Source organism: Pristiophorus japonicus, chromosome 15 (genome assembly GCF_044704955.1).
Source record: "Pristiophorus japonicus isolate sPriJap1 chromosome 15, sPriJap1.hap1, whole genome shotgun sequence".
Lineage (NCBI taxonomy): Eukaryota > Metazoa > Chordata > Chondrichthyes > Pristiophoridae > Pristiophorus > Pristiophorus japonicus.
The window spans coordinates 186,275,707-186,288,854 of NC_091991.1; the positions used below are offsets into that span (position 1 = coordinate 186,275,707).

The window sequence follows — 13,148 nt, forward strand, 5'->3', positions numbered from 1 at the left end:
ATCACGTCCTTCCTATAATATGGCGACCAGAACTGCATGCAGTACTCCAGCTGTGGCCCAACCAAAGTATTATACAATTTAAGCATAACCTCTCTGCTCTTATATTCTATGCCTTGGCCAAAAAAGGCAAGCATTCCGTATGCCTTCTTAACCACCTTATCCACCTGGCCTGCTACTTCCAGGGATCTGTGGGCAAGCACTCCAAGGTCCCTTTGTTGTATTATGCGTGAGCCTAGTCAATGATCTGGCAGACTATTTGACTTTCCGAGTCCAATCCTGACATTCGCACACCAACACGCGCACACAGTAACACGCACACCACACGCAGCTTCCAGGTTGTGTTGGTTAGCAATCAAAGGGACCACTGACCTTTCTCCTCTGTACTCCAGGAGAATCAGGCCAATTAAAACCCAACAATCACCATTCTGGCTGAGGTCATCTCACACAGCCCAGGAATTAAAGCTGGGACCTGTGTGGCTCAGTACCACACCTGGCCACCTGGTGGAGCTGTGCTAACATGTTTTGCCTCAACCTCTGCGTCTGTTCTTTGTGTGCTCTTGGCTGAAGGATGAATATTTTCCGCTGGAGACTGCGAGTCAGCATCAAGCACCCTCATATCACTTACGGCATGGGCTATTCTGCCCAACCAATGTGCTTTAACTCCCTCCTAACTTTGGGGAGTGTCCCAGAGCTGCACCATTCTGAAGTTCACATTTCGCATTCCAGCTAGCCTCGTCACCTCTCGAGGGAGCTGTCAATTTAGCGTCAATTAATACTGAATGGGGCAGTTTTAAGTTTTGTTTTTACATGGAAACTAGGTAGGAATCCTTCCAAACTCATCCCGCTTACCTGAGAGATACATTTATAACCTTTATATGCAGTTCATATATCCTTTGAAGGCTGTTCAGGAACAAGTTACAGGCTGGAATCTAATCGAGGGGTTCAGGTAGCATGATATGAGAATGAGCTGCAGGAGAGCCTGCGCTCTCCCACATTGCTGAATCTCCACTGTAGCCATTTGTGAGAAAATACCAAGTGGACAGTGCACAGTAGGGGAGACTCAGCCCAGGCCAAGGAGCCTGGGAGTAGGCCGCTCAATCACACCCTGGGCTACAGCTGGTGTATCGCAGTTACATCACTCACTCCACAGTTTGTTAACGGGAAGTCCTGTTCTATGAACCTTACCAGCTTGAAGATCGTAACAGCATCTTGTTTCAGATCCTCTTCTGATTTGGTGAGTGCTTCATCCAGTGGAGCAGTCAACATACCGAATAAATGGTTCTGCACAAGAAAAGGCACCAAGTACAGCAATGTAACAAACAGCCTCTGTTCCCCTCCTGTAACCAGCACAGGATCACATAAAAACCCACCTTGAAGTGAGCTCGTACATATTTGGAGAAAGGGTAGTTGTTGATGTCAAGAGCCATTATTAGCTGTTCCTCTGACTGCACCTTTGGAGTTTCAATCTGGATAATGCAATCGCCGTGGATTTCTTCCCCAGCTACAAAAAAAACAAATAACATTCAGACAGCAACAGGTTTCTCTCTAAAAGGGGCTTACTGATTTCTCACTACATTCAACATATATTTCTTGGTGAGAAAATGGGGTCAATATTTCATGCACTCGAGGTAGAAAAGTAACACAACTTGTAGAAAGCAAACAGTGATGTAAAAGCATCGATTAGCAGCAATAGATGAGACAGATTTCATCTGTGCACTTTCTGTACTGAAACTGCCAGTATGCTTATAAATATCCCACTTACAATCTCACTGCACCGGGCACACACACACAATCCTTTCCCCAGATAATTTCACTGGTGTCGTGTGTGTTCAAAGCTCTGGATACACGTGTGTTCCGTGTTAAGTGGTACAACATTACAGTTTTTGTGGCATTTAAGGCAAAATTTAATCATAGAGTAGAATCATAGAACGGTTACTGCGCAGAAGGACGCTGTTCGTCCCATCGACCCCGCGTCGTCTCTCTGCAAGAGCACCTCAGCCATTCCCCCTCCCCCGCCCTTTCCCCGTAGCCCTGCAATTTTTTCATCAAGTATGTAGGGGAGGACGAAAACCCCCTCATTTTACCCAGAAGGAAAAGGGCTGTGGGATCGGTCTGTGCTGTGAATTGAAACCGATAACAGTTTGACCTTGGCAGAGCAGTGATTGGACGGGGGAGGACACCGGAGGGCCAATGGTGAGACAGAGTCAGCCCGAAGCATGGGGCTTTCAAGCCAATGGGAGAGCACTTGCTCGAAAACTGGGACTGACTCACAGCCATTATCGGACTATTGTCTTCCCCATGTTTACACTATGGAAGGAAATTATGCAGACCTTCAGAAAACTAGGGAACCCAAAACAAACCAAGGACCTACACAATGGCTACAGGAGGCCAACGCAATCAACACCCACTCAAACCTTGAGTAGGTTAACATCAGTGGAAAAAACCCGCAATAATCTAAAACTGCTGCATTTTTCAAAATCACAAAGTCCACCAATGAGAAGAATCGACTTCAGCAGGAGAGGCGGACTGGATAATCTGGCTATAAAAAGGGGTTTCTGACGCAGTGTGTGTGGTTCCCTGCCCTCGTCATCCAACAACCACAACCAGCAAGACCCTCGACACTGAAGGAAAACCAGTGTCCGAAGACACCGAAGATAGAAGAAACAAACCACCAGACTGCGGAAGGCACAGTAGTGAGTATAACCTCTGGTCCCCAGAACTCCCAACTCAGTTAGGCCAGGAAAGGTGGGAGGTTGGGCATTGTACTGCTAAACTGGTGTAAAGATTTTCGTTGTGTCCGTTTAGTGGGATTTAGGGGGATTGTTTTGTTGGTGTATTGCTGTTTGTTGAGATACACCTTGTCAAATAAATTGGAAGCCTAAAGTTCCTCTTGGAATCACCTTGTCTCAGTTCTATTGTATTACATCTCCTGATCGTGAGTCTTATGTCAGAACCGTGTAAGGGAAGCTAGGAGCGCCTCGAAAACGCTCAACTGTGTGTCACAGGCTAGGGAAGAAGGGGTTAGGAGTGTTTGACACTCACAGGTGCCTCACAGGCTAGGCATAAGCTGTGGGGACGCACGAGTCTCAAAACCCCCTTCATAAGCTGTGGACACAGTCTCTCCAGGGGTGCTCTTGCAGCACTCAGGGTACCTCACAGGCCAGGCATAAGCTGTGAGAGCAGAAGCCCAGAGAGAGACACCCAAGGCACAACAACACTCCCCGAGAACCCCTTACAGAACATGGTGACCACGGCAGGACATAAGCAAACAGGAGATGTTAATATAACAGATGAGGTGATAAGAGAGGAAACTAAAATGGAGGAGAGAATTTCCTCATACATTTTTGGCAAGGTGAACCTCACCAAACCTTGGGGGCAAGCCCTCACTCGGGCAGAGCGCCCAGTGGATGCTGCTGCTCAGTGGACAGCAGGGAAGGACCACAACCACAGGGTGGAAAAGGCCATCTGGCTTATCTGCCTTACCCGCCAAGTCCGAAAGCTCGACCAGCGGGTGAAGGACTTGGAACAGAGTCTTCAGAAATCAGAGGAGCTCTCTCTGAAATAGCCGGGACTATCTTCAGTGTCAGGTCACTGAGGCCAAGGGTAGTGAGGGGTCCCTCCGGGAACAGAACTCTCGGTACACCCAGAAAATGTGGGAACTGGAGAATAAATTAAAAGACACACAGGCAGCCTATAAAGTGGCAGGTAGCAGTGAGTTTGCAGATCACGGTCCCTGCCAGGAGAGGATTAAAACTTTCACCCACGCTCTATCCCAGGCAAAGGGGATGGTCGCCCTAATAGGACCCGGATGGTCCACAGGGGACAAAGGAGAGTATTGGGGGGTAGAGGAGAATCCAAAGGCAAGAGACACCCGACCACCTCCTGAGGCACCGGTGGTTTGTCCGGTGGGGTACCAGGAGGAGCGGGGCGCGCAGGTAGTAGCATACCCAGGGCTGGGGGCAGGACCAATGTGTCCCGCTCAGCAGCAGGGATGTGAGGCTCCAGCCGAGGGTCAGTTAAAGGCTGGATCAGGAGACCAGGCACTGTCTGCTGCACCGGGTTTGGTGGGACAGCCGGAGGTAGAGGGACCAGCGCAGAAAGATCCTGAACCAGGGCGGATGTGCCCGGTCAGGCAGCGCAAGTACGGTCCTCCACAGGCAGGTGGCCAAGGTCGGGGAGCGCTGGAGAGCGACTTTATTATTCCCCATGGAGTTCAATCATTCAGGGCCATGGTGGCCCATTTGGCCAAACTCACTCGCAGTGGGGACCCGTCTATCCACTTCATGGAGGTGATGCAGGCCGGGGAAATTAATGGGTGTGACGAGGGAGAGACAGCCAAGCTGCTGCTCTTCTCTCTGGACAGCAAATTGTACCAGGCCCTACCGGCAGAATGCCGGAGGGGACAGCGTACATTTACTGAGGTCCAGAGGGCCGTCCTTGAGGCTATGGGCTTCGATGACGGCAGTCCTTTCGAACGGGTCGAAAGGACAAGGCAGCTCGCAGGGGAAACCCCGCAGGCGTTTGCAGACAGGCTGTGGGTGGTATACCACGCAGCCTGTGGGGAGCTCCTCGACCGGGCGAATCTTTCCGCAGTACAGACTGGCCGCTGGCTGAGGATGCTGGTGGCAAACTGCTTGCCCCGGCTCAAGGCCAGGGCAGAACTGTGGTTCGATTCCCGGGACCCCAACCTCACCGAGGAAGCAGTGGTCAGGCAACTGGCACTGGTCCAACGGAATGGAGGAGGGGAGGAGGAGAAAACCTCCAAAGGTCGGGTAAATGAAGTAAAACCCAACTCGATTCCCAAAAGGGAATGGCACCAGGAGGGTGGCCGCTCGATTGATGAGGAGGGAGTGTGCTACGGGTGCGGGAAAGCTGGGCATTTTAAAAGGGATTGCAGGAGCCCAGTAAAGAGATATGGGGGGAGAAGTCCTTCAGGAGCCGCCCAGAGTGGGGGAAGTGGAGCGAGCTCCTCACCATCCCTGGACCAGATAGTAGCTGCAGTGAGGACAGCGCTGGAGGGGACTGGGAAGGTAGCCACGGCAACAGGCAGGGAAGCACCAGAACCCTGCCAGTACAGAGGCCGTGACTAGCCCAGACCCAGCCTGCATACCTGTGCCCACTAGAATACGACCCCTGGGGACGACCCTAGGTCAAGATGGAGGTTGAGGGTGTATTGTGTACCTACCTTTTGGACACTGGTGCTTCCAGCATGATAGTCCATTCAGAGGACCCCACAACCTCACCTCTATCAAACGGGGTGCCGTATCAACTAGTTGGGTTCACAGGTAATGAGAAGGCTGGGTTTTTCTCAGTCCCGCTCGCGGTTCGTTTAGGAGCACTCCAAACACAATGGAAGTGCGTCCTGATGAACTGGGAGCAGGTGGGAAAAGGGATCTTGGGGGCTGATTTCATCATCGCTCGCCAGATCCTAGTAAACTTGAGGAATCACTGTCTATGGGGCACAGTGGGCACGGGAGCAGAGGGAGAAGTCATGGTTATTGATAAGAAACAGGGAAAAGGGACTCTGTGTACAATGAAGCCAAAAGGGGGTTACGACCTGGAGGTTCTGGTCGGTAACACCCCGGCTGAGTACCAGGCCTATGTACAAGCAAATCTTGCAGCATTTGCCACCCATAAACACGATTGTGGGAGAGTCACAGGAGTGGAGGTTAGAATAGATGGGGATCCCATGTCCCACCCGCAAAAGCAGTATGGCTTTCCCCGAGAGGCAGAAGCAGACTTGGAGACAGCGTTAAGCTCGCTTGTCGAGAGACCCATATGTTTTGAGACCCATAGCCACCCATGTCAACTCCCCGCTTTGGCCGATTAGGAAACCGGACAATTCTTGGAGGGCTCAATAAAAACATCCCAGCTTGTGCCCCCACAGTAGCGGCGGTTGCGGATCTGATCGGGGGAATCCCTGCATCCGCAACCACGTTCACAGTGTTGGACATATCCAACGGGTTCTGGTCTATCCCTGTACGGAGGGAAGACCAGTACAAGTTTGCCTTCACCTTCCGGGAACAGCAGTATACCTGGAGCTGCCTCCCACAGGGCTTTCATAATAGTCCCAGCATCTTTCACCAATGCATGGCGAACTGCTTAAAAGGCTTCAGCCAGCCACACCAGCTGGTCCAGTATGTGGACGACCTGTTGTTGTTGTTCACAGACAGCAGTGAGGAACACGGTCCACTGCTGGCCGAACTGCTGGTCTTACTGAAGGAAGGGGGTTTTAAAGTTAACCCCAAGAAAGCCCAGATAGGTCTAGGAGAGGTAAAATTCCTGGGCCTGACGATAAGGGCAGGAGAAAGGGCCATTGATGAGGCTAGAAGAAAAGCAGTGCAGAACTCCCTGTCCCTAGGGATGTGTCGGGGTAAGGTCTTTCCTGGGAATCACTGGCTACTGTAGGGACTTCATCGAGGACTATGCAGCCACTGCCGCCCCTCTGCTCAGACTCCTACATAAGGGGGTCGAGTGGGAATGGGACAAGGGCTGTGAGGCAGCATTTGTCCGTCTGAAGAGAGACCTGCAGGTAGCACCAGCCCTCGGGGCAATTGATGGGGGGGAGGAATTCTTCCTGGAGGTGGCAGCCAGTGGTGACAGCTTAAGTGCAGTGTTGCTCCAGGGGCGAAACGGTCAGCTGAGACCAGTGGTGTACTCCTCCAGGGTCCTCACGGAGGGAGAAAAGGGATACTCCAATTGTGAGAGGCACTTGCTTGCCACCCACTAGGCAGTAAAGAGAGCTCAGATCTTTACCGGAATATCCCCCATTACACTCCTCACCCATCATACCCCGACGCAGATGCTGTTGGACGGGAGGATTAAGGACGGGACAGTGAGCAGTGCTAGAATCACTCGCTGGACCCTCCTCCTCTCCCAAATGACTTTAAAGATCAAGGGCCTCTGCGAGCCTAGGCTCGCAGCAAATTTAATCTATCCAGGGCAGCCGCATCGATGCTCTGTGGAGGGGGTATGGGACATTAACTTTGGATTTCGGGCAGGGATACACCCCACAGGCCGCGAGATCTACGTTGATGGCTCCAGTTCAGTGTCCGCGGGTACAAGACTCACGGGCTGCGGAGTTTGGGATCCCAAGGCAGGAATTGCCTTGGCTCTTAAACTCCCATGCACCCTGAGCGCCCAGCAGGCGGAACTCTTGGCGGTGATGTATGTGGTCACACACCCCGAGGAATTCCCTCCCCCATACACGATTTGCTCGGACAGCATGTTCACTTGCAATTGGTGTACAGAGTATCTGGCGATTTGGTCACGCCGGGGGTACACCTCTGTGGATGGGAAGCCCCTTGTGACCAAACCCCTGCTAGAAAAGATCGTGGCTGCAGTGGGAGAAACCGGGGATGTATATATCCATAAGGTAAAGGCCCACTCCAAAACTGAGCCACGGGGGGAAGGTAACCAGCAGGCAGACCTGCTGGCAAGGGAAGGTGCTCGCACAGGTCACCCATGGGACCCATACGAGGCAGGCAGGATAGCAGCAGCAAGAAGCAAGCCAGGGACACAAGGGAGCGTAGGGGCGGCTGCGGCCCCGCACTTAAAGTAGTCCAGATGCAGGATCCGGTCCTGAAGGCTGCCTTGGCTGCTATTAAAAGGTAGGAAAAGGCGGAGGGCCCATACAGTGCTGTAGATATGGCTGTGCGGGAAGGCATGTTGTTTAAAGGGGACAAATGGGTAGTGCCGCCACAACACCGGAGGGAATTCCTTCAGTTGGCCCATGAGGGTCCAGGTGCGGGACACCCTGGGCCGGAATCTACCTGGCAACGGGTAGAAAAGGCAGGGTGGTGGCCAGGCCTCCGGGAAGACGTCCGCGACTTCTGTGCGGGCTGTCTGGTCTGTGCTGCAAACAACCCAGACCCTCAGAAAAGGAAGGTGTCTATGGGACATGTCAGGCGGGTAGAGGGACCATGGCAGTCGATCCAGATCGACTACATCGGACCCCTACCGGCCGCCCAGGGAGGTTATAAATACTGCCTCGTCCTGGTGGATGTGTTTTCCAAGTGGGTGGAAGCCTTCCCTTGTCGAACAGCTACCGCGGTGGGGACTGCAAAAATCCTGGTGAGGGAGGTGTTCTCTCGGTGGGGTCTACCTCAAATCATGGAGTCCGACCGGGGAAGCCACTTCACCGGCCAGGTGATGCAGGCCACCCTAAAGGTGCTGGGGATAAGAGCCAAATGGCATGTCGCCTACAACCCTCAGTCCTCAGGCCCCGTAGAACGCCTGAACCGGACCCTAAAGGAAAGGCTGCGCAAGGAGACGGGAGACTCACCGAACAAGTGGGTGGAGGTCTTACCATTGGTCCTCATGGGAATCCGGGCCAGTCAGTCAAAGAGCACAGGGTACTCACCCCATGAGCTGATGACGGGCCGGATCATGAGAACCCCAGTGCATGTGTTGGCGCCGGTTCTCACCGAAGGGCAGCTTCGAGAGGTGAACCGGGACCGGTTTGTCAGGAATCTGTTTGAACAGCTTCAACAGATTCACTGGCAGGCGGCCAACAACATGGGTAAACAGCACCGTGCCAATCGGCTGCTGCTGGAACCCCACAGTCACCATGATTGGGAGGTGGGCGACCAGGTGATGGTGAGAAGCTTCGCCCGGGTCGGGGTATTTGAACCACTGTATATGGGACCATACAGCATCGTCGACAAGGCTAGCCCTGTGGTCTATGTGGTTCGATTGCCTCGCCGGGTGAAGTGGTATCACATTAATCAGTGTAAATTGTTTGACCCCAAAAGAGGTAAAAAACAGAGGGGTCGAACAAGGGAAGGGAATCAGGCACTGGGGGAAGAACAGGCCCTGGTGGATTTGGAGGCTCCGGAGGAGGCAACGGGCCCCTAAGCTCTACAGCCAGGGCTGGTTCACTGCTCCTGTAAGGCTATCCCACCACTGGGTAGAGGTTCCCAGCCCACTAACAGAAGTAGGGAGAAAGGCTCTACCATTAGCAAGGTCCAAGGGGAAGCTGAACCTCCCATGGTGGATCAGCTGGGGCTAGCCCAAGAGGTGGAGGAGATAGCATTGCAGCCCATAACGTGGGACTCTGCACCGACAGTAAGGAGGATTAACAGAGTGCCCCAGACCGAGAAGGTGAAAGACAACAGGGAGGGTGCTCTGTTGCGCTAGCAAGGGTCTCCCACCGATTATCCGGGGCTTGGGAGGGCCTTGGAGGGCAGCACAGGACCCATTAGGGGGGACTATACGAGCCCCTCAGCGGAGGGCATCCTGGTCCCCAGGGTACGGTCAGCCGAGTGGTCGACGACGCCTGTACAGTGACAGGATATAGCCTGGCCACCCGGGGACGGGTGGCGGTGTATATATTTTCCCTTCCTGTTTTGTTACTTTGTGTTGTGAGTATATGAGTTTAGGTAAGGCAGTGACGGTTGGGTACAGCATTTTATGTTTGGAACATGTTACGTGGGCCGGGCCTGGAGAGGTCTCTCAAGGCAAGGCCATGTTCTTCTTGCCTTTCAGATGTCAACACCTCCCTACTGGCTGTTAGTGATGCTGGTATCGCTAAGGATCTGCACCGGGCACCGAGGGGACACCGAGGACTCCCTAGTTTTCGGATGCTCCGGGGGCAGAGTGCCGACAGTGACCACAGGAGAAGGGACTCCGGCGGCAGATGGCCGGGTCACCTACTCCCACGAGGGGAGATGGCCTGGGTGGTTGGGATCGAACTCCACCAAGTACTCCAACCATAAAGACTTTACCTACGGAGAGACCTCCATCCCCTGCCCGGAGATCACTGTGGCCACTTCCAGAGTGAGAGTGACACACTTGTATTAACAGTGGGATGGGGCCGAACCGGGCAGGCAGAGGCGTGGCACTTTAAATGACATTTTCACGGGGTTGAACACTGGGGCGTCCACCATAAACAGTTTGGATAACATGCAGCTGGCCCTCCAGATAAATGGGTTAAAGAATCAGCTGCGCAAAACCCTGGGGGACGAGAATACCGTCGTGGGATCCGCGCTCCACGAAGAGGTGGCAATGACAGTTCACTTAAAGGAGATTATCTCTCAATTGGAGGCACAGGCCAGGGCTGTAAATGCCTTGATTCGGGAGGATAGAAACGCCTCCGATCAAGCCGCCCAAAATTGAGGTGTGCGTACTCTATGGGGCCTGGTTGCTGGGAGAGGGACATAGAAACATAGAAACATAGAAAATAGGTGCAGGAGTAGGCCATTCGGCCCTTCTAGCCTGCACCGCCATTCAATGAGTTCATGGCTGAACATTCAACTTCAGTACCCCATTCCTGCTTTCTCGCCATACCCCTTGATCCCCCTAGTAGTAAGGACCTCATCTAACTCCTTTTTGAATATATTTAGTGAATTGGCCTCAACAACTTTCTGTGGTAGAGAATTCCACAGGTTCACCACTCTCTGGGTGAAGAAGTTCCTCCGCATCTCGGTCCTAAATGGCTTACCCCTTATCCTTAGACTGTGACCTCTGGTTCTGGACTTCCCCAACATTGGGAACATTCTTCCTGCATCTAACCTGTCTAACCCCGTAAGAATTTTATATGTTTCTATGAGGTCCCCTCTCATTCTTCTGAACTCCAGTGAATACAAGCCCAGTTGATCCAGTCTTTCTTGGTAGGTCAGTCCCGCCATCCCGGGAATCAGTCTGGTGAACCTTCGCTGCACTCCCTCAATAGCAAGAATGTCCTTCCTCAGGTTAGGAGACCAAAACTGTACACAATACTCCAGGTGTGGCCTCACCAATGCCCTGTACAACTGTAGCAACACCTCCCTGCCCCTGTACTCAAATCCCCTCGCTATGAAGGCCAACATGCCATTTGCTTTCTTAACCGCCTGCTGTACCTGCATGCCAACCTTCAATGACTGATGTACCATGACACCCAGGTCTCGTTGCACCTCCCCTTTTCCTAATCTGTCACCATTCAGATAATAGTCTGTCTCTCTGTTTTTACCACCAAAGTGGATAACCTCACATTTATCCACATTATACTTCATCTGCCATGCATTTGCCCACTCACCTAACCTATCCAAGTCGCTCTGCAGCCTCATAGCATCCTCCTCGCAGCTCACACTGCCACCCAACTTAGTGTCATCCGCAAATTTGGAGATACTACATTTAATCCCCTCGTCTAAATCAGTAATGTACAATGTAAACAGCTGGGGCCCCAGCACAGAACCTTGCGGTACCCCACTAGTCACTGCCTGCCATTCTGAAAAGTCCCCATTTACTCCTACTCTTTGCTTCCTGTCTGACAACCAGTTCTCAATCCATGTCAGCACACTACCCCCAATCCCCTGTGCTTTAACTTTGCACATTAATCTCTTGTGTGGGACCTTGTCGAAAGCCTTCTGAAAGTCCAAATATACCACATCAACTGGTTCTCCTTTGTCCACTCTACTGGAAACATCCTCAAAAAATTCCAGAAGATTTGTCAAGCATGATTTCCCTGTCACAAATCCATGCTGACTTGGACCTATCATGTCACCTCTTTCCAAATGCACTGCTATGACATCCTTAAAAATTGATTCCATCATTTTACCCACTACCGATGTCAGGCTGACTGGTCTATAATTCCCTGTTATCTCTCTCCCTCCTTTTTTAAAAAGTGGGGTTACATTGGCTACCCTCCACTCCATAGGAACTGATCCAGAGTCGATGGAATGTTGGAAAATGACTGTTAATGCATCCACTATTTCCAAGGCCACCTCCTTAAGTACTCTGGGATGCAGTCCATCAGGCCCTGGGGATTTATTGGCCTTCAATCCCATCAATTTCCCCAACACAATTTCCCGACTAATAAGGATTTCCCTCAGTTCCTCCTCCTTACTAGACCCTCCGACCCCTTTTATATCCGGAAGGTTGTTTGTGTCCTCCTTAGTGAACACCGAACCAAAGTACTTGTTCAATTGGTCCACCATTTCTTTGTTCCCTGTTATGACTTCCCCTGATTCTGACTGCAGGGGACCTACGTTTGTCTTTACTAACCTTTTTCTCTTTACATATCTATAGAAACTTTTGCAATCCGTCTTAATGTTCCCTGCCAGCTTCTTCTCGTACTCCATTTTCCCTGCCTTAATCAAACCCTTTGTCCTCCTCTGCTGAGTAACCTCGAGGATCTGAGACAGGGACAGGTCCCTTCCTGGATCAGCAACCAGCACTTAGCAGCACTGCACCCTTATGATAATGTTTTGAGTCCTTGCCAACTTCATGTAGCGTCGGAAGCCTACCCGGTACCAGTGGACTGTGGAAAGTCAAACCATACCACCATGGGTGTGGTGGTCAGGATGCCCGTGATGGGGGCGTCCCCACGACCAGCACCCCTGTACCGAGTGGAGAATGTGGGAGTCATTCGTGGAGGGGTGCATGTTCGATTCCAAGAGGTCCCACCTTATGTCACAATGTGGGAGCACATTGTGACAGGTACAGACCTCTCGGGTTGTCGGAGCAGGGCAGCACAGGTAATCCTGTGCCCCCAGCACTTGAACGCTTTTGCAAGGCCACAATGCGGGTTCAGCACTGCTGGGACAGAGTCTATCAATTGCACAATGGAGGTAATGGCCCCTAACCACATGCCTCCACAGGTAGCATATGTAGGCGGTGGGACATATTGTGTCACCACAAGTGCCCAACGGTATGAACACGGACCGGGAAGGTGGTGTCCAATACCGTACAGCAGCTTTTGCTTTAAACCCAGGGCAGAGGTTCAAGTGGCACACACCAGAATCACACCCATCCCTGAACCTTCCACGATTCACCTCACAGTACAAAACAACCTCAGCCATCTACAACAATATGTCGCCTAGTTTGGCTATCCCATTGCCCCACTCCCTGAGAAACTTACAGCCCTCCTCCAGGCAGTGGATTTGTCTCAAAAACATTTTTTACACCATGGAGCAGAAAACTGAAATTCTAGCAGGGGAGATTGCCCAGATTAAACCCCCAGCATGATGGGATTTGGGAATATGGGCAGACATACCTGCGTGGATCCAGGTGGGATCGCATGCCTTAGTAATCGGCCAACTCCTGATTGTAGCTTATCTGATAGTTACAAGTTGTAAACTCAGGAGAAAAGGAAAAAGAACGCAGTTCCTCAGGCTACTACACAGCCAGGAGAGCCGTTGCTAAACACTCAAGGTGTGTAAACAAAGCTT

The 13,148-nt window shown here is 52.0% G+C and overlaps 1 protein-coding gene across 4 annotated transcripts in view; it reads right to left on the reverse strand.

Moving 5' to 3' along the window:
• LOC139281327 (unconventional myosin-XV-like) overlaps window positions 1-13,148 on the reverse strand; it is a 628,080-nt gene that overhangs the window by 191,219 nt on the left and 423,713 nt on the right. For all 4 annotated transcript variants that reach the window (XM_070901485.1, XM_070901486.1, XM_070901487.1 and 1 more), the window contains 2 exons: window positions 1,371-1,501; window positions 1,186-1,281 (listed from right to left, as the gene is read on the reverse strand). In XM_070901485.1, the coding sequence (XP_070757586.1) occupies window positions 1,186-1,281; window positions 1,371-1,501 (227 nt within the window). The remainder of the gene's footprint in view (window positions 1-1,185; window positions 1,282-1,370; window positions 1,502-13,148) is intronic.